At 44.0% G+C, this 21,746-nt stretch overlaps 1 protein-coding gene across 1 annotated transcript in view; it reads right to left on the bottom strand.

The window, feature by feature from the left end:
* nav2a (neuron navigator 2a) overlaps nucleotides 1–21,746 on the bottom strand; it is a 111,909-nt gene that overhangs the window by 33,894 nt on the left and 56,269 nt on the right. The window contains exons 11-13 of the mRNA XM_030096689.1: nucleotides 20,894–21,310; nucleotides 14,409–14,531; nucleotides 1,102–1,231 (exon numbers count right to left, since the gene is read on the bottom strand). Of these exons, the coding sequence (XP_029952549.1) occupies nucleotides 1,102–1,231; nucleotides 14,409–14,531; nucleotides 20,894–21,310 (670 nt within the window). The remainder of the gene's footprint in view (nucleotides 1–1,101; nucleotides 1,232–14,408; nucleotides 14,532–20,893; nucleotides 21,311–21,746) is intronic.

Genomic DNA, 21,746 nt, shown 5'->3' with positions numbered 1-21,746 from the left:
TCGCTCGCATGAGTTAAAATATACTGTTGCGGCAGTTTTACAAGCATCTACATTTAGTTTATATTTTCTCCATCGTCACGGGAATGCAACGCTAACGGACGCTGCATTTAAATGAAACTTTAAATGTATGTTGACAGTGTACGCACTATGGTGATCACATTTTTAGCCCAACAATGAAATGAATTCGGGATTTTTCAGTTTGTATGCTTAAAAACTTCAATAGATGCAGCAGCAGCAGTACGGTAGCAGTACTAACAGTTAAAATCCTTTACTCATTAAAAAAACACTTGCAGAGTTTCCTTATCTTTATTTCACACATGACTCGACTCTTAGCTTTAGCAAATGTTTGTTCTCATGTTTACCATTTCACCGAACTCCTGTTGTAGGAGTGCCGGATTCATCCTAATTTAACTCAGTATTAAAGAAAACTGTCTGCATTTAGCATTACCACTAACCTATATCCACAATATGTGTCATGAATTAACAGCCTCATGTTAACCTTCGTCTTTTAAGAAGTGTCATTTTCTGTAAATTGGACCAACTGCTATTGTGAAATCAGTAATGCCGTTACAATTTGAGAAGGCTCACTACATGAATTAAGCTTTAGACTCATTGAAAGCTGTTTGAAGAGCGGCTTTGTTGCGATTTCACCAACTACTGTTTAATTGCGGAGAGGAGTTCTCCCAATCCTGTAATAACTCAGTGAACACTAATGCCTCATAACATCACTACAATAATGTGGCTTTGTTAACCACAAGAGGACAGAGCTGAGAACTTCAGTTAGTTTAAGCAACAGTGATATGTTGATCTGAAAAGTGACAGAAAATTGGAATAATTGTTTTTTTTCCGACAAAAGTCACAAAATACTTATGTTTTTCATGTTTTAGTTTCAGTAAAATAAAGAGGCTCGAAGTAATGTCAGTGTAGTGCGCCCCACTTCACAACAATATGAACAATAAAAATTCCTTAATTTGCATGAAAACACCACATTCCCCTAAAGTACAGAACAGGCTTCAGTCAGAACAATTCAAGACATGAAGGGTTTGTTTCATAACTTTTTGCCATAAATAGGAAGGAAAATGCTGAAAATGGTTTTCTTACCTGTGTGTTCAGGCCCTTGCGCTGCGCTGCGGGTGTGTTGGCGTAAGAGGAGATGGAGGAGCTGGTGTTGATATCATCTGTGTCGATGTTGTCGCTGATGCCACTGCTCACAGAGCTGCTGTCATCCCAGCTAAACACACACACACAGCAAAAAAAAGAGAGAGAGAAAGAGGCTCACTTAAGTGCTTTTCACCCAATACATCAGCCACAGCGGAGAGGATGAGGGAGTCCACTTGGCTCCTGTTCAACAGATGCTCTTTGGGAACATAATTCTTCCCTCTTTGAAGAGGCAAACACTAAATTCCCTCTAGAGACAGTCAGCAGAGCCTGGAGACACAAGAGCAAAGCGTGATGCTTCAAATCCCACAATTACAACACCGCTCACAGACAGCGAGTCAAACTTTTCAGACACAGCGATGCTTTCAAGCGGAGCGAGGAGGTTTCTCATCTTTTAAAGAAGTCCTTTTTAATCCCGCAAAACCCACCCAGACCCCTGCGTGCTTATGCATCCAGTTGTTGCTACATGTAGGAAAACACTCTACAATTGTCTTAAGAAATGGAGAAAACCTGCCTGACTGAACAGAAGTAAAACTGAATCTATTAACTTTGGCACTAAAGGAAAATAATATCTGCCAACAACAGAAACTTGGCAATTTGCTTCTTTCTTCTTTTCAGCTAAACTGACTTCAACATGGGGGACACACACAAATGGACACACACATACACAAAAAAGATGAATGGGGTTGTCTATCATTTGAACAAAGGATCGTAGGAGGGGGTGACATCATGGTGTGTGTGTCTGTGTGTGTGTGTGTTGAGTGCGCTGTTCAAACAGAGCCATCTGAACAGAGTAAACGCGCCGGGAGTTAATGCTGGATATTTGTAAATATGCGTGCGTGTGCGCGTGCACGCATCCGGCTGGAGTCTGCAGGAGACAGGAAGCTCAGCCAGTTGGCAAACACGACTCTGAAAGGACAGGGGGAGGCTGAGGATGATGGCGAACGCATAGTTGGCTCAAGCTGAAGACACACACAGATGCACACACCCTCTCTGAGGGACCTTCCCCTTGAATTAACCGTTTCCCCAGTCTAATGATTGTCTTTAGCTTTAGCCGAGTGCCTGACGCTAACTGGTAACACCAGTATTACTACTCCAGGGTATGAAATCTTTACCCTGGAATACGAGCGACCCAGTGAGGGGTCCTGCTCTCTGGGCCCCTAAAGGTCAGTTGGACTTCAGAAGTGTCGCGCTCACATTTTTCAAGCCCCACAAACTAAAGGAGCTCATGCGTGCACACCTTCCAGGCTACTTGTGTAACCCTAATCCAGCATGTCTTCAGCTGAAAGTCCAATGCTTTCCCACTGCGGGAACGCCTATTTGTGTCAATCTAGTTAAGAAAGCAATCAGGATGAAGTCCCCACCAGTGGCACACAGAAACACACACCCACTCTGGACTTTGGTAAAGTCTGGATAATGATCATGATGCATAAAAGCGACGCACAAAAGGATTGGCTGCAAAATCTTCCTAATTAGTTAATGTTTACCAATTCACAGGTATTTACCTTTGTTTTAAATGAAAGGAGAAGGGGTAAAATTCTATATCAACCAGCTTGAATTTATAATTTAGTCTGAAATAAAGTACTGGATGTGAAAAAAAAGTTGATAGTTTGAGTACCATAAATGTGCTTTTCAAGAAGAATGTTATCACTTGACCAAATAATAAGCTAAACTTAGCAATTCTGCAACACTGCCTGAGCATAAGGGCCCACACAAAAACTTTGTTTTGCTTAATTAAATGAGTTTGGACAGAAAGTGCCAGCATTCATTACTTGACAGCTTTTTGGTTCAACACAAAGGCGTTCATTTATATCAGCTTCCATTCATTTGTCATCTTTCAGATTTCATTTTTCCACAAAACAGCAAGTCACGCGGTTGGATACCCAAGCTGGAAGTCCTGAATGTTTCCCAGCAATGCACGAACACACAACAAAAACAAAGAACCTCCAATGGCAAAAATCCCAGATTTAGATTACCACCAAAACCCAATCAGCTGGTTCCTGGCAGACTTCAAGTGAAATAGATTTGCTGCTCAGTGAGCAGCCTCACTAACAAGCTGACAAACAGAAATTGAGTAGAAAAGATGACTTTCCTGTTAATTCATCAGAAGAATAAATCAAGCACGAGCCGTACGGAGGCACTGCTTTCAGATTTGAAAGCATCCGTGAAGAGGTGCTCAGGGACTGAACATGACCGCAAGTGTTGCAAGTCATCTCTGCAGCCACGGGGGAAATTCCCACACACAGACAAAAATGCACAGAAAGGAATTATAAATAAGTGGACAGCGGGACAAAATGATATCTATAACCCAACATTTTCTCAGAAATCAAAGCGTTGGTGAAAAGTTACTTTTAGAGGCCTATACACAAACACGCATAATTACACACACACACACACACACACACACACACACACACACACACACACAAGCACGCACACATTTGTGTCTACCTGTTCAGGGTGCACGCGTTGCAGTGGGAACCAGAGCGCTGCGGGAAAATGCCAAGCTGGACAGAGAGCTTCATGACTCCATGCCGCTGGGAGAGTTCACGCAGTCAAATGTCTCTCTGTCTCTGTCTCTCTCTCTCCCTCCCTCTCTCTCACTTGCTCTCTCGGCCTGGCACTGTTCCTAGATGCAGCTCCTTTGTCACTGGTTGCACTGATGCTTCATCCCTCGGGCGCTGTTCAGTCTCTCTCTGGACGAACACAGAGAGAAACCGGAGGGGGAGACGAGGGAAGGACCTGCCCTACTGCTGGTAACATGAGCCTCCCCCGGGACGGTTAACCACTTCACTGCTGCAGTCGCACCCCTGATAGTGAGGGCTGAAAACACACACAAACACACCCCGAGCCCCAAATAAGCCACTCGGGCTCAACAAGAACTGAGCGGCGACACAAGTTAAAGCCGCACGATCGCAGACGGAGCTAACAGACGATCCCTCAGTCTCTCGTCCCAGCACTGCCCCGCTGTGCGTTTCCCAGCTTCGGAGTGTGTGTCTGTGTCTGCAAGAGCAAGACTGCAATTTCCCAGACAGATCCACCCTGACCAGCTGACAAGCCAGTGCTAATTAGAGATCAGGCCAAGCGGCGTGGCCCAGCCCACAGCCTCCCGCTGGCAGCGCAACCCACCAGTTACCAACCGCCAAGCTCTTTAAGGCCAATCACAGGAGACGGAGACATTAGCCACGGGCTGCCCCTCGGAGAGAGTGGTGCCAAACGGGCCGCAAGGTCAGCATCTAATACAACGTCGCTCTGAGGGGAAGATGGGAAGTGCATTTCACATCAGAAATCATAAAAAAACCACACATTCTCCTCACTTAACCTCCTGTAATACCCAGACATCGGGGACTTCAAGCGCTCTCCTTCTGTTGCCGGCGAGATTCTGCTTGTCTCACAGCGGTGACTTGATCGGAAATAAACTGCAACTGAACTTCAGGTGCAAGTTTGCTATTCATAAAAATGACAAAAGATGTGACTTGTGTGTAACTAACCGGGGTGAAAGGCCTGTGGAAAAAGCACAGCAGCAGACGAAGAAAAGTGACCGAAATCAAGACATTCCAAAGAATAATCTCGCCTCTTGCCAGGTCCTTTTGGAAAGCTTTCTGCTTTCCCCAAAGGGGTCAGAGTTCAGAGGCCAAACCTCTGAAACGTTTCTTAAAGAGAAAAGCAGAGAGAGGGAAGCAGGAGCTCCAATGAGAAACTAGGGCTCCCTCATGGGCCGGCCAATAGGAGTGCCTGGAAGTGTCCTGAGAAAATGACTGTGGTTGTGTTTGTTTAAACTTTTCTTGTGCCTGTCCCTCGGGACTCTGGTCGGTTGGTTCGCCGGTCAGGCCCGCAGCACTGTAACCCCCACCTCCGTCTCCCCATCCTGACAACACCCGCCCGGCTCTGGCACATGCACACAGGAGCTGCGCCACAGAAATGTACACACAGACATGCGGCCACAAACAGAGCCGTGAAGCAGAAGTAAGGGGATTTCCTGTGTTTGAGGGGTGACTGCTGGTCCTCACGCTGCAGCTGGATCACATAACCCCACGTCTCCGTCCCCGACCGCACCGGCAGACCGGCGTGGGAGGACGACGGAAGGACTCTGACTGACAACCCTTCGGGGTTTGCGAGACACGGATAACATCATGGACGAGCTGACAGGTGAAAACAGAGCTAATGCTCTGGCTTAACTGCCAACACATCAGCAATTCAAAGCCATATAAAATGTTTCTATCAATGAATGCTGAAGAAAGATGCTCATTTCATTGATGTCCTTCAGATGAATGATTCTCTGTCAGTTCCTTCCTCTCTTTTATCCTTACAGACTCTAAATAACATGCAGACCTTTTGAACATTACAGTGAAGTCACATTCATTATCACCAGTAAACAAAAAAGCAGGAGCCTTCAAAAATGAAAATGGAAAGAACGGCCAGTTTCACATGTCTGCTGCAGACTCCAGAAACGTGTATTATTATAGTGTTCTTTGATCTGTGCAAATATAATTTTGACAACATCAGGGCAGACCAAGTCTCGGCTTCCTCTGTAATCTTTGGTGCCACTGCCAACGGGGTCCTGCACCTCAGGTTGGGAACCTTTCCTCTGCACCGAAAACATTTACTGGGTCCAAACAATTGCACCTTGCTCATGGCGCAAACACATTTTAAATCATACATATTATTCAGAAATGCAGAAGGAATCAATTGGTAAAATGTGATTGATTGGATTCAACAGAGTGATGAAACACCAGATTTAAGGGCTTGCCCTCAATAAGTTTGCATTTCACAAAATAAGTCCACTATTTTTCATTTTTGCTCTTATTTGACACATTTCAAAGATATAGTGAACGTAGTTCACTAAAATACTGAACACAGACTACACTTATAGACAAACCCATCACTTTTTAAAGCAAACTAGGCTCTTTGTGTTGGAAACAGAAAACACCTGGCACAACGGGAAAGTACAACGTCAGACGCTTCCCTGGTTTGGAAAGTTGTTTTGCCAGTTTGTGTCGCAGACAACAGTCATGATGCCTCATAACAGTTTGTGAACTAACAGCTGTTCTTTACCTAGAAGATCAGAAAATTTCAGAATGGATCTATTGTAAGTACGCTTGTAGGTAAGTGAACGGAAATTTCACTAACGTGCCTGTTTGTTTGGATAGACTGCTTTCATTATATGCTCATTACAAAGATAGAAAAAGTGAAGCAAATAAAACAAGTGAAATAAGCCAGGGTCATATGCATAAAATGGGTGCAGTGTGAACATGACAGAAGAATCAGCAGATGCTCTGGTCCGTCCTGGATGGAGTCGAGACACGCTGCGAGTGTGCAGCAGTTATCTGCACAGTGCCGAGGAGGGACAGGAGAAACTGGACGTCACGACAGGAATGTGTCCCTCTCTGTCCCGTGTCTGGTCTTGGAAAAACATTTGCCATCTCAGAAAATTCTCCACTGCATTTAGATCGCTTTGGCTCACTCTCTTTCACACAGACTCTGTTTGACTTCACCCTTTGTTCGTGTGTTTGATGTGTAAACAGGAGCTTCTTTAGATTCGACCGACTGACCCGGATCACCATTTAAAAAAAAAAAAAAAACTTATAAGAAAACACACACACACACTAACACAACAAAACAGTAACTCTTGACACGCATTCGACACGGCCACACGACTCCACAACGCTACATCCACTCCTGCAAAAGAGGGTAAAACTTTAAAAGACTCCCAGGACAAACATGGAATTTGTCACATTTGTGCAGATACACGACACAAATACACAGTGCACACAAACCAAGCCATTATCACTCCAGTGCTAGAATGAAACACATGGCTGTAATTTCTATCTTTGAATGTGTGCTAGAGCAAAGCAACTTATGAGACTTTTGAGAGGAAAGGGGTTTTGTCCTTTAAAACAGTCATCTGCTTTGGTATTGTCTCCTGAAGACGATCCATCTAAAGGAGATAAAAACTTTCATTTATTGAGTTAGTATTGATCCACTCAGGTTTTGCTGATACTGTCATCTCATCTGTAGTCACACTAAAAGACTTAATGTCTACAGCATCCTTCAACTGTTGGGAAACATGGAAAAACAACTAAATATTGGTGTCTTCAAGAGTCAGATGCTGAAATAATTCAATTTCCACAGTAATGATCTGGTGCCACTGTGCTAATGTGATATTTCTGGAAATGTGTCATGTAATATGAAGGGATGATTGATCCACACTGAATTCAATTACAGGGTTCTTTCAATGGGACTTGTTTCTCAAACCCAAACAACAGTAATATAGACTTTTCCAAAATAAATATGCAAGTGAGCATTATCTTCAACTCATAAACATGGGATTCCCTTCAACAAAAGCTAGAAACTGTTTTTTTTTTTTGTTTGTTTTTTTTGGTTAGAATTTAAAGATTCCAACCATAAATATCCTAATGTGTTTCGTGAATGATAACCCTGATGAAGCAATATGGAACACAATAATGTCTACAGCACACTTCAAGCCTGCATTCTAACTTCCCTTCTTCTTCAGTTCTTCTGAAATCATCAACTTCATATTTAGAAGCAGCAACTTATGGAAAATATCATTCAGAGGAGGTATGGAGCTTTAAAAACTTACCCTCAGAAGTTGGTCCCACAAACCGCTTGATGAATCAAAGTCCAAGGCTCTGGTCTTTTGCTCTACTTTATATATCTACTGTTTACACCAGCGGCCTGGTTCGGGGAGCAGAGCCGTGGGCCGAGCCGCTGACCGTTGGCCAGTCCAGCTGGATGAGCCTCATATATTTACAGACGTCCTCGCTTTCAATCTGGCTGCAGTCTGCGCCTCATATCAAGCTTTTCTCTCTCTGTGGGTCGTTACTACATCTCATTGCTTTCAGCTGAGCAATAAGGCAAATAAACTGAAGCAAGACGAAAAACACATCCCGCCCTAAACAAATAATATATAAGTGAATGGAAAGCTTGAAGATCCTGAGAGGAGAGCTGTGCCACTTTGAGGCACAGAGTTGGTCATAAAACAGTGAATGGATTAATTTGAGTGTGTTTACAGCCGCTGGAGGTGTGGCTGAGGTGCTGCAGGTGTGTTTGCATGAAGCCCATGGGGCAGTGGCCTGCGGGCACAGAAACCATAGTAACCAAAACTGATTTTCTCTCAGGACTCCGTCTCTTACCATTTCTCTTCCCATCTATCTGTTCTAAAACACAAATTTCTCCATAACTAACTTTTTTTGTTGTTGTTTTTGTTTCTTTAATGTAAATTAAGACCCTCAAGACAAATGTATTCCTACAACTCAAAAACTGAAGCCACAAGCTCTCATATCTCTTGACTTTAAGACCCCTTTTTTTTTTCTCTCTTTCTTTTTTTCCAAGGAAATAAAGGCAGCGGTGATTGTAAATTGCGGCAGAGTGGGAGGAAGAGTATCCTATAACAGCTGGAGTGAGTGAGGGCGTCATTAGCTGAATTTGACCTTACACATGGAATCGAACTGCTGCAGATTCAGACAAATCCCACGAGCCCCACCGAGCCTGGCTTCGGCGCGAACACACTCGTGTGCGCAGACACCACTGGGACACAACAGAATGCTGTTTTCAACATGAAAACTGCTCGGAGGCAGTTCCAGCATTTAGTATTCCAGTGGAGTCAAAGGCTGAGTGAGAGTCTGGAAATCTGCAGAAAAGCTCTCAGCTGGACTGAATATTTCTGTTTGACAGCAGAAGATAAAGATTGAGGAGACAAAGGAAAAGGAAGTATAAAATCTATGTATTTCTAAACACCCTTTGCTCCTGGTTATCTTCATATGAGAAAATTTCGAGGTACAATTCATACAAATGGAAAGTGTGGCTGATGCTTTCTCTCAAGTTTTTTACTTGAAATGTGACATTCCGTTTACCTTGGCCAACAAATGCACAAAGGTACAGTTAGGCAAACTAATGAAGAAAAACCTGCATATATATTCTTGTGGAATTAACTTAATTTTTATACTCTTTCAAGTAACTTCTACATCCAAGAAAAAGATTGACCAAAAATGCAAAGCACACTTCATCAGCAACGGATGATTTATGCGGCTCATCATTCCCTCTGGTGTCACTTATCCTGGTAACCTAACACTGGCCTGACCTGCGCCCTCCTGCCATCATTAACCAAACACTCGTGGTATTTCAGAGAGGAGCCGAGGTCCGACACCCACACACACCAGACCGAGGGGCTGGAGTTAAAAAAGACCTGAAACAGCAGCTGCCGTCGGCCAAAAGGAAGGACCACTTGGGTGTGATCAGAGAAAGATTTTTTTTTTTTTCTTCAGCAGTGATGTGAAAGTAAAGCTGAAGCTGCGCCTGTAATTATATTGCAAATAAACTCCCGGTTCTACGGCTAACAGAACCGCTGGCTCATGAAAGCTCGGAACAGACAGAGCAGAAGGAGGCGACGACACTGATCCGGCAATTATTATTACAGCGAGAGCCCCGAGGCAAAACCACAACATTCACCCAGCTGAAGCAGGGAGCAGGTGGAGGTGGGGTGGGAGGCAGCGGGGGGAGCGCAGAAACACGTGGAGGGCCAGGTGTTGTTGGTAGCTGAGGGAGAAACGTCGATAAGGGAAGGTGAATCTCTCTCTTCCTCTACCTGAGGCCAAATGAGGAGCTGCTCAAGCCCAGACAGGAGAGGCAGCATATTGGGGCTCTGTGTGTGTGTGTGTATGTGTGTGTGTGTGTGTTTTATCTCCTTTCCAGGTAGAACTGCACCCCCACAGTGAGAACCTTCAAATCATCAAAGTTGCACTGAGACACGCACACACACACACACACACACACCCACACACACACACACACACACACACACACACAAATATCCACAATGAACCCACATCAGAGGTCACTGAGGCAGTAAACCATTGAGATATAATTCAATGAGGTCATTTCTAGGAGCAATCGGAGTTCACCAAATGCAAAACAAAAACACATTTATCAATAAAGAAGAGAGTTTACCCCTCAGGAGAGTTTTCACAGACGCATGACACAGTTCACACTGCAAACTGATGCGGCAGGAATGCAGACTTGTGTGCGTTTGATTGGCCAAAGAATTACTCAGTGGAAACAGCCAAATCAAGCTCATCCTGGGCAGGAATATCGGAATGAGTGAGTCGGATTTCTAAACCGTACTAACACTGGTCTGAACATGGACTCAAGAATCTGGTCCTGATCAGTTTACACAGGGAGCAAGTTTATTCTTGTTTATTTGCATAATACCTGTGAGACACAAAGACGACGCAAAGCAGCTCACAAAAGACCGTCTCTGTACGATTAAAATGTAACGAGTCGGTTAGGATGAGGTATTAGGGGCTGACAGGCTGAGTCATGACCACTGGTTTAACGTTTTGTCCAGAACAAAAGCTCTGTGTTTTCTCTTGTAAGTGAAAACAAAACTTGATGCCAGTAAAGCAGCTAAATAAGTAATAAAAACAGTTTGGCTCCAGTGGGTTACTTGAGATCATTGTCTCCGTAGTAGAATGCTTGCATTGTGATTGGATGAGTGCATGAATGCATTGGTCTATCTATCTATTACTGAATGCACAATATGCGCTAAAACTGGAGGGTAATTGCATTTGGTGCTTAAAAATACTCATCAATGCAGTGATGGGGGAAAAAAAATCCTCTAAACTTCATTAATTCATTTATTGTTTCTGCCAAATATTACCCATCATACAATACATGACCCTGTAAACACGATGGCATGGAAAAACAGCATTTTCTCGAGTTTCTTTTCTTCATTTATTTAGTAATGTTGATTAAAAAAAACTCAAAAAAAAATCTAATAACAGAGTAATTTCATGATACATTTTCTCCTTTTCAATTCCCAAATTACTAACTCAAATGCTTTATAATTCCTCCTGCGCTCGAGGGTGTTTCTTAATTCTGTGTTCCACCACATTTCACACAACTGGGTTGTAAAAATGTAAATCAATTTCCGACCATTCCCCCTTTGTTCTCTTTGTAATCATACTGGCATTAAATAGTGCTCTCACATTGTTTAGCAGGATCCTCAGACGATCTTTTAATCGCCAACATCACTCTGTCGACCAGCAGTGGCTGCTCAGTTCTTTATTTGTGACTGAACCTTTTTCCTTCCAAACAGACTACCTGTTTTCTTAATTTGTGCAGATGATGGGAGAACAAAAGAAACGGCCCTGCCGTCGGAGTCCGTACATTCAGCGGGATCCTTCAACCTCATTATACTGATTCATGTGGGAGCTCCAGCTATCAGTCTCCTGCTGAGTCGTCGGTGTGGTTCTGCTCCTGTTTCTTCTTTGTATCATGGCCTCATTTGGGATAAAGGAATGATATCTCTGGAAGAAGTACGGAGGGATAAGGACGGGGGGGGGGGGGGGGGGGGGGGGGGGGGGGGCATTACACTCTCCGCTGCTGCAGTTTCACACCACAAAGACCTCTTTCCTTTGTCTGCCCTAACAAAGAGGATTCAAGCGAGAAGACAGACCATTATAGATTGCTTCCTCTCTCTCCGGCCACAGAGATAAATGACGGGGATAAGCATGCTCGCACACACGGGGGACTCTGGTCTCCATTGTTTCTTCTGATGTCCTCAGCTTCGCAGGTCCTGTTGCCCGGTGATTCATTTTCCACCACTTTGCTCTGCTTTGCATACGACTGACAGCTGGTGGAACTCGTTTCTGCAGCAGAGACATCAGTCGTAATGTGGTCCACGTTGTGCGTTCTCTGATAATCTGTGTTGTCCTGCATCTTTTACTCTGTATTAGTCCTGGTTGAGTTTGATTTGGACAATTTAAGCAGGAAGGCTTAAAGTTAGTTTTTTTTAAAATGCTCTTAACTGTGAACCTCAACCCTTTGAAGCTCATGACCTCCTCGTACAGGGGTCACAAGGTCTTTTTCCCCCACTGCCATGGCAACTCCTGACCCCGAACCCCCCACCTTCCCACCTTCGCCGGGACGCTCTGCTGCTGCCTTACAAACCAGGAGATGCACAAAGTGTTGGAGGTGTATAAATAGGTCACATACCCGGTGAACAAACACTGAACTCGCACTCCTCTGAGCTCCGACAGGCACAGATCACAGAATGTGTGTCTGAGCACTCCCCTCCACCTGTCCGAGCTGCACCATTAACCCTTCCTTTCATGCATTAAATTAACAGCATCTTTTAACATGAAAAAAACTAATCAACCTGCTTTGCCTCGCGGCGTCATGAGTTTCGGTTTATTATGCTAATGTATTTTTACACGCTCCCTCCCCAACAGCCATAATTAATCCCAAAGTAAAGGCAGTAAGCATATTTATCAGACATTCCTTCAGGGGGGAGGAGGTGTGGTTGGGAGGAGGGGATTCACCTCATCTCCTCCTCGTTCTTAAACTCGTTTTCTGTCCTTCTCTCTAATCTCATGAAGCTGAAGATTAAACCTTCTGAAGATCATGAAAGAAGAAATGAGAAGTTTCTCCCTCCTCGGGTCGATTAGACCTCACAAGGAAACATGAAAGCTCAAAATCAAATGGAAAAGAAGGGAGAAATCCCCCCCCCCCCCCCCCCCCAACATTTATCATTTAATTGCTTTCTAGTTGCAGAGCTCTCTAATCAAAACAACCTGCAGGAAGAAAGGGAGAGGTGAGGGGTCTGCCTGTGAGGAGAGGAGGGAAACGCCGAGATGAAAGGTGAGGAGAAGGACGGCTTGTGCTCAGCTCCACTGAAGGGCTTCGGTGTGTGTGTGTGTGTGTGTGTGTGTGTGTGTGTGTGTGTGTGTGTGTGTGTGTGTGTGTGTGTGCTGGGTAAAAGGCTCAAGAAAGTCAAAGGTCAAAAGGCCTGGAAGACAGGAAATTAGCCACACCTGAGGATTTAGTGATAAAGACTGCTTGAAGCACTGCAAACGACTGCAAGACACCCTCTGCTTCAACACTCCGTTTTTCTCACAAATATTAAACACTGAGCACAACTCTACAGAATAAAACATAAACTAATATCAGCTGTTTATCAACTGTGGCTGGTCTTGTTTGATCCAGTTTGTCCCTTTAATTTAATGACATCCACGTTCAAATCAAGCGGATTCCCTCCCCCTCCGCTCTGACTTCCACCCCCCATCATTCTCTCGCTACATGGCGGGGGGCTCGGCTCGACTCGGCCTTCATCCATTTCCATCTGTCAGCTCGCCAGGAACCAAATCCGTCTGCAGCTCTGTGACAGGACAAAGACGGCAGCGTCGCACCGAATCACCCCCTCGGAAACGACATGTTCCACAGAGTCCGACAGATACACAAACGATCACTCACTTTTCTCAGTGGTGGATTAAATATCCTCTGAAATGGAAGAGGAAAAAAAGCCCAGCAGCGGCGTGGGTTATTTCACAGAGCTCAGCGATCCTGTGTTGCGGTGTAAGTCTGAGCGAAGGGAGCCGGCGAACGTCTCGGATGAGAAAAACATACTGAAATCCTGACTGTATGTTAATGCAGCTGACTGCATCAGGATGTTTTTTTGTTGTCTTTTCCTTCCAGATTGTCACATCCTATTAAAGTTATAAAGGTTATCAAGTAGTAGATCTCCATTTGCTTTTCAGATCTACCTTTTTTTTTTTTTCAGTACCTCGAGTAAAACTACAATTTCACCCCAGATGTGGTAATTAAAGCTATCTTCACATGTCAGGTTTTACCACCCACACATGTGAAGTTGGGATTACGGAATCAGGGCGGAGCGGATGCACCCTGAACAGGTCAGCGGTCATCACAACGCAAAAACAAAAGCGAGGAAGAGACAATCACACACACTCTCATGCATGCATACAGGGAATTCAAAAGCAGTGATTAACTTTAAACATATGTTTTCAGAATGTGAGAGGAAACTGGAGAAAACCCCTGCGTGCACAAGAAGGGATGGATTGGTGAGATTCTCTCTCAAGTGCACCTTATGTACGCTCCAGATAATAGCTTCATAACATTATTTAGAGATGTTTCCATTGATGCCACAACTGTCACCAAACCCCTAAACCGCATCAGTTTAATACACCCCTTGTAAGATCAACATAAAACTCAACTTTCCACAGCAGGAGACTGACCAAAAAGGCATTTACACCAACATATGACAAAAAGATGACACCTGATCACTCTGATTTCTACCTTGTTGCTTGAACATCACCTTCGATAGGTGGTTCAAATTTCAACAACGCAACACAAAGCTACTCCTAAGATTGATTATTGTGTTCAAAATAAGTGTAAAATGGGAGTAAAGAGAGAAGGGTAGGATCTTCCCTGCCTACCTGTCAGCATCTCCCTGTCCCGACGATGCATTCCGATGCAGCGTCTCTCGGACGGCAGTCATGCTGTCGGGGAGGCGGTTCAGGCGCCGAGTGTAGAGGCCCAAACCTCCGTCAGTCATGTAGCTGCAAAACACAAGAAAAGGCATTAGAGGACTTTAGAAGAGGAGAGTTGAAATTGTGCAACTGTGGAGGGATTTTTCTCAGAGTCGATTTTATTGGGAGCCTAAGGAGCTTCCATCAATCAGCGATAAACGGTTCTTTCTTTGCTGACGACAGCAAACTGTCGCAGAAGAAACACATTGTTCTCATTGAGCCACTGGTAAACAACAGCGGCCTGTAAAAGACGTGACTGCTCACTGAATAGTGGGTGTTGATTTTTACAGGAAGCTTATTGTAATTAATCATCAATACAGGGTCCGTGAGAGCTGCGGGCTGGCGTATTATGATTGATCGAGTAACCAAACATTCCTCCAAAAATAAACCGTAGATTTAAGTGCGGGCTAAGTAGGGCATTCACATCATTTCAAAACGGAAAATTATATTTGAAGGGAGAAGAGTTATAGCTTGTTGGGAGTCGGTTCGCTGTCGCTGCAGTCTGAAGCTGATTCCGAGGCCCTGAACATTTACACAACCATTCCCATTCAAACTAAAACAACACGAACTAATTCTCCCAATATTTACCTGTGAAGGAGATCCCTAATGGAACTAAATATTGACTCATTCAGCCCAGGCGTAATTTGATGAAATGTTTGCTGATTTAAAGTTGAGGCAAGACCATCCGAGTGGTGAATGCTTTCTGTGTGGCGGCGCGATGATTCGGTTACGACCGTTAAGTCAGTCAGAAAATAAGCCGACGTCTACAATGCTCCCAGTGTTATCTCTAGCATGGATCTCAGCAGGAGGAAACCCCGACGCACACACAAACAAGCACACATTGATAACTAAATGTATGTACAGTATAAACACAGCATAGAGCTCCTCTGTGTGAAGAGCTCCTCAACGGAACCAGCATGAGAGACGATTTCCCTCTAGAAATATGAATGAAATGCAAAAGCTGTTCCAGTTTAGTAACTTTTATGAAAAGCTGCTTACTCATATGCATCAAGAAAAAGAAAAGGAAAACAGAGAGGACTTCAGAAACTTTGTTTGCAAAGCACTATGATATTAACATTACTATAATAAACATTTCTCCAAGTATTTCTCTTAACTAGCCATGATAGGAAACAAAAACAACTGAAACAATGACTTAACAGCTGAGCTTCGTGTTGTTTGCATAGGATTTGCAGAGTGAAGCTAAATCATGCCAATAGACGACGCTTCTGCTTTACACTTCCCATAACAACATAAACACTGCGGTGTTTTGCTGCTTCGCCTCGTGCCCCACTGCAACCAGCACTGCATCCATCCATCTTCCACCGCCCGGCAATGTATTTATTTGAGAATAGAAAAAAAAGTGCAAATCTAGATCGAATATGCACTTTGCACTGAATCAGAAAGTGCATGAGACAAAAAGTTGTATCTCAAACACATCTAGTACGTCATGAACCTGCAGAGGGGGCCATGCAGCTCACCGTTTCAACTATCACAATTTATTTGATCACATTTTACACTTGTTTTTTTTTTGCTACAACAGAGATTCAAACTTAACCTGAAGTACCATCAAGAGGAAAATCCAGTAAGTTATAATAAAGATCCTTAGTGTGTGTGCACGTATGCATGTGTGTGCGTGAGTCTTCAAATATTGCATTTTTTTTCAGTTTCACAGGACAATACAGCAAGCTGTATTAGTTTTCACTGAAATATGTGTTAATAATCCAATTTAAAATCAAATTAGTGAAAAACCAGCATGTGGCCAGTTTTTTGTGGAAAAAAAACAAACTCTTGAGATGAAGAAGAGATGCTAACGGAAAATGCAAACCATTCTTTGGCGTTTCATCTGTACGCCTTTACAGGAACGTTCATTTATTATTTTTGTATAAATAACAAAATCAGTGAAAGCACAACAATACAGAGAACTGTTCAGGCTGGTGAAATAATAATTATGACAATAAATCAAACAGAATTGAAAACACACCCCTGAAAAACTCACAATTCAGGTCCAGTATTATTTCTTTGCTTGTTTTCTGGATTTGTCATCAATGCTGATTTATAAAAGAAAAGTGAAATGCATACTAAGAGTCAGTCGAAATATCAGACCAATTAGTGCCACATCTTTTAAGTCTCACATAATTAATCAATCAGGCCTTTGGCATTTTCCCCAAAGCAAGAGAGACAACAGACAGACTTGAAGGGGCGTGTTTGTTGACCCGTCTGGAAAACATCCATCATCGCACAACAGAGTCACCTTGAAAATGGTCGGTCAGGTCGAGATGCTCCAAAAACACGCACAAGACACTCGTGATTGACACGAAACTGCTCGCCGCTAATGAGTAACTGAGCTCCTGTCCGTTTGTTTCAGACACCTGTTAACCTGTAACCTCCGGCAGCAGCAGAAACGTGTCCAAACAGGACACTTTATGGGCTGAAAACTGGCAGCCAGGTAGGAGTTTACACAGTCACAGCAGTCAAAGTTCTTGAGTCAATGCAAATACAGATATTTGAGCACCTAACAATGCATGCACTGTGGAACAGAAAGGAGGAAATCCACAAAACGTCACGCTCTGGAAACAACCGGCAATCTCCTGCAGAGCTTCGGACTCAGACATACCTGTCTGCTTGAAACATGGCAACGCCGCTAGTCCGGAGTAAAATAAACAGGATCCGGGAGAGTGTTGAGTTGATCCTCGCTGATAGAAATCTCCGAAGAAACGTGTCCCTTTACAACCGTCTGGCTACTGTTTGTTATCAGGTCTGAGCCTGTACGTGAGCTCTGCCGCGGCGTGAATAATATCAGCAGGTGAGAGCCTGTTTGATCATGGTGATATCAGGACTGAGTGTGCAGTCTCAGTGAAGTCTCTATGTGTGAACTGAGTGCCCATGTGTGACCCGAGTGTGTGTGTCAGTGTGTGTGCTGCTGTGTGGGAGCCCAGTGTTGGTATGCAGCCTCTCTCCTCGGCTCCACATGCTTCCCTCTGCTGACTGGAGGTTGGGTCTGTGGAGGAGGAGGAGGAGGAGAAGCAGCAGCGAGGGAGGGAGGGAGGGAAGGCAGAGGGGTAGACTGAGTATAATACCCCCAAGCTGAGGAAGAGGAGAGGAGGGAGTCTTCGTCTTCATGGATTACAGAAGGAGGGGCGCAGCCTGTGGAAATCCACTCCAGACACTGAAGGTGGTGTTGTTGTTGTTGTTGTTGTTGTTTGGTCTGATCTAATTTACACGTTGTAAATCCATCAGGTTAGACTCTAAAATGCTGAAAAGGTTTTAAAGTTCTGATTAACAGACTCAAATCCATACAAAGGTTGATTATTAGACTCAAAAAACTGACAAAAGGGGTAACAGCTTTCATATAAAGAAGGCCAAAAATTGAGACTATTTTCAATTTTTATCCTACAAGATACTAACAGGTATCTAAAACACAATCCAATATGGCTAAATGCAAATTTACAAATTTGACAGATCTACAACAAAACAATCCTCCAAGACTGGATTGTATTTTGGGCTGTATGATATGGGGATGGGGGTGGGGATGGGGGTGGGGGGGGTGGGGGGGTGGGGGGGGGGGGGGCATTTGGCTGCTGGAGCTCATCCGATTAGTCACACATGCTGATATGCAGTGGATGGATGCAGTGTGCATTGAAACAATTAATCACAGATCAGTCTCTAATGATATGTAAACTGCACATTTTCACACTGATTTGCGGTATATTGTCCTCCTCTTTGTTTTTAACATTTCAGGCGCATGTCTCAAAATTAAAATTTTCTTTGGGTGTGAAAATGACCATGATAACAACCAGATTTAAAAGGGTTGTCAAATGCCACCGAGCTGATGTGGCTGAATGTCAGAGTATTTCGAGCACTGTCTTCTTCCCAAACCTAATAACAGAAGGAAATGTTGCTTGATCTGTCTCACAATCCAAAACACAAATACAAGCAATTTAACTTGTTTGAAAAGCTAAAAACTAGGATTGTGTCAGTAATGTAATCCTAGAATTGAAGCGATAAGCATAAAAAAAATGGCTATTTGGAACCTTGACAAAGTCACATGCTCATCTCAGCAGTAAACAACTAGTTTCTTGCCGTTTTTCCCACAATCAAGTCAGTAAATTATACAGAGTAACAAGTAAACAACACAGTTCCAGAGACTCATGACTTTAGTACAGTCAAACACAAGCAAACAGAGGTAAGGTAGTGGAGAGAGAGATGTCTGTATATATGTGAATCAGCCATTTAAATGGCATTCAAGAGGTAATATGAGGTTAAACTGTGAGAGTTTACTTCTCTTTCCTAAATGGGAACTGGCCTGTGGGTAAACATGCCACCTCTGTGTGGCAGAGCCGGTTGTTCCCTGGATGCTCGCCGCTACATGGCCCGAGGATGTCAGGCAGAGAGGGAGGTCATCAGTCTGTGTCTGCTTCAAATGGTTAGGACCAGAGGGCAGCTCCACCCACCACACACACACCCACATGCAGCTACTCACAGGTACACAAACACACACGCACGCACACATTTTATGGCTGTGCTGCCTCCACCCCCAACCGAAACTGGGAATATAATCTAGTCAGCACTTCCATTTGCGAGAGAGAGAGAGAGAGAAAAAAAAAACAACAAATTTTACCAGTCATCCATCACGTAATCCCCTGGGCTCCTCAAGCTGAGTGCATCGAACACACACACTAAACTGAATGAGACACAGACGAGCTTCAACGCAAAGATAAGCTTATCTCTTCACTGCGTGTCATAAAATCTGTGCTACTGTTCTGAGAAAATGACTTGAACTGTTTGAGGCTGAATTGATCCTGTCAGAGTTAAACAGCATTTGAGGAAGAGCGAGAACGTCTTCAAATGAAAAACAGCCTCAGCAGCAGAAACAACCTATGTGGAAGTAAACTGTGGCTTCTTGAGGGTGTTTCATTTACAAGAGATGTGAAGTGGTGTTACGAGAGTTATGGCTTAAAAAGTGCATGTTTGACGTGCACAAATGGGCTACAGGGGAATTTGATTCAAGAGGCTGAAGGTTTGAGTTTTCACAGCTACTTTAAAGTGGCACAAAGCCACAAATGTAGATGTCTGAAGATAAGTCGGGATTTTTTCCATATTCTAATGGGACTGTGCAAAATCTCAACAAGAACCATGTAAAGACAAAGGAATCAGGGACTGATTTAATAACTGATGATGGGAAGGGTATAGCTCCCTTTTGCCTCCACATCCTCACTTCAGCTTAATTATTTTTACTGCAGGACAAAAGGAAAAAAGGAACATCATCTGCATATTAACTAAGAGACAAGCCATTTAAAACAAATCATATAAATATTTTAAAGCAGAGCTCTCAACTTTCTAAATAGTGTCGTAACTATCAGTACGACGATAAGACCAGTCAATCAATCAAGACAACATTAAACCTCAGATCATGAGGAAATTCTCAATAGGAACCTTCATTGTGATTAACAATTTGCAGTTAATCAATTTGATTACCAATGTGTCTCTTCAAATGCCGGTTTGGAACAATTCCCCGGCTCACCTGTTCTCTTCTTTCACCTGTCCAGGTGTGGCTCCAGCCTGCCTTCCTCTGCTTGGCTCCAGATTCATTCACATTAGGTACTTGAAGCTCTCTTTGCTCTGCCACTTCCTGAAGCTGCCGCAGGGCTGCTGAATCACTCCGAATGAAGTGATGCAACTTTAGCATTTTTTTTTAATAATCTACACTGATTTCATACAGTCTTGCCAACAGCTACATTTTTTTCCAGCTACTCCAGACCAGACAGCATTGCTTTTACCACTCTGGAGGTGACTTGGCACCGTTTACAGGTTCGTCCAATAATAACGGTGACAACAGTTTTAAATTGCACAGTGCAGCATTCCAAGGATGCAAGAGGGCCTGTTAGGACACGGACAGTGGCTGTGAGAGACAACAAACAGACGGGATGTTTGTGGGTCCTTTGCTGCACAGAATAAGTGCTGCTTATGCGACAGAGGCTAAACTGCAGGATATCATCTGACATCTGGACCACAGACGACAGGGAAGGAACACTACTGCCCTCTTCTGGTGGACCTGTGTCCAGGAAGAGTCACTCATGGGTGGAAAAAAGAAAACTTGATGTGATTAAATTGGTTTATGAATACTGAGCCTTAACCTTCATTTTACAAGGCATAGTGTCTTTTTCAAGGCATACCTGGATTTGGGCATTTGAGAAATCTGAAAGCGAATAATGCAATTTGTATACTTGCAAAATCTAAAAACGCACAAATTGATTTTGAAACAGTCTAATTTTTTTTGTATAATAATAGCCTCATATGAAATATTATAAAAAAATAGCTCAGCTTCTTTAAAATGAGCTGTTTTGACTTTATCAAGATAAAAAACCTGGCCGTTCAGGTTCTGATCCACTCACCCGCTGGTAACATCGTCAGTGCGCACGGCGTTCTTGCTCAGCACGTCTCCGTCACTCATGTATCCGGTGACCTCCATGGCGATCCCGTCCAGATCCATGTCCTCCCCGGCTCTGTCTGGGAGCTCCACGCTGCAGAGGGCGCCCCCCCTGCCGGCCAGCTGTCTGCGGAGGTGCCCCGGGTACAGGTAGCGTCCTCCCTGACCCCCGACCCGCCCACCGTAGCCGTTCCCCAGAGAGGGGGCATCGCCCGCCTGCAGACGAGGGCTGGACTGGCCCAGCCGCCACGATGACAGCGAGGGGCGGGTGGACGTCAGGCTCAGGATGCTTCGACCGCCCCCGGTGTTGGTGCTGCCGCTGCCGCCACCGCCGCCGCTGATGTCTGTGGTGACGCTGCCGTCAAAGGTGGTTTCCAAAGTACTGAGCAGGTTGACAAAGACAGAAAGAGACCACTGATAATTATTACACGTTACATTACATTACATTATTCTCAAATTCAATAAAAAAAGGTGACAGAAAATTTGCTTTTTCAAGATCCACTCATGAATAAATACATGAAGCTGCAGGGAAAAAAATTGGAAATAATGCGAAGTTTTTAACAATAATGTGAAAGTAACTGATTAGCACCAGATAATAGTGACAAAGTACACAGTCTAGAACACGACGAAGACCTATTTTAGAACATAAGAACCTCACTATTGACCCTCAGCTAAATCCAGACGGCTGACGGTCAACGCTAAGACAGGAGGACAGAGCGCCGGTCTAAACGCTGTGGGAGGAAACCTGAACCTGATGCAAAGGCATGAAAGACATGGCCTGCGATCAAAGTTGAGAAACCTTCAAAAGAAGGATGAGG

Source organism: Salarias fasciatus, chromosome 1, assembly GCF_902148845.1.
Source record: "Salarias fasciatus chromosome 1, fSalaFa1.1, whole genome shotgun sequence".
NCBI classification, from domain to species: domain Eukaryota; kingdom Metazoa; phylum Chordata; class Actinopteri; order Blenniiformes; family Blenniidae; genus Salarias; species Salarias fasciatus.
This window is presented reverse-complemented; position numbering and strand designations above follow the sequence as displayed.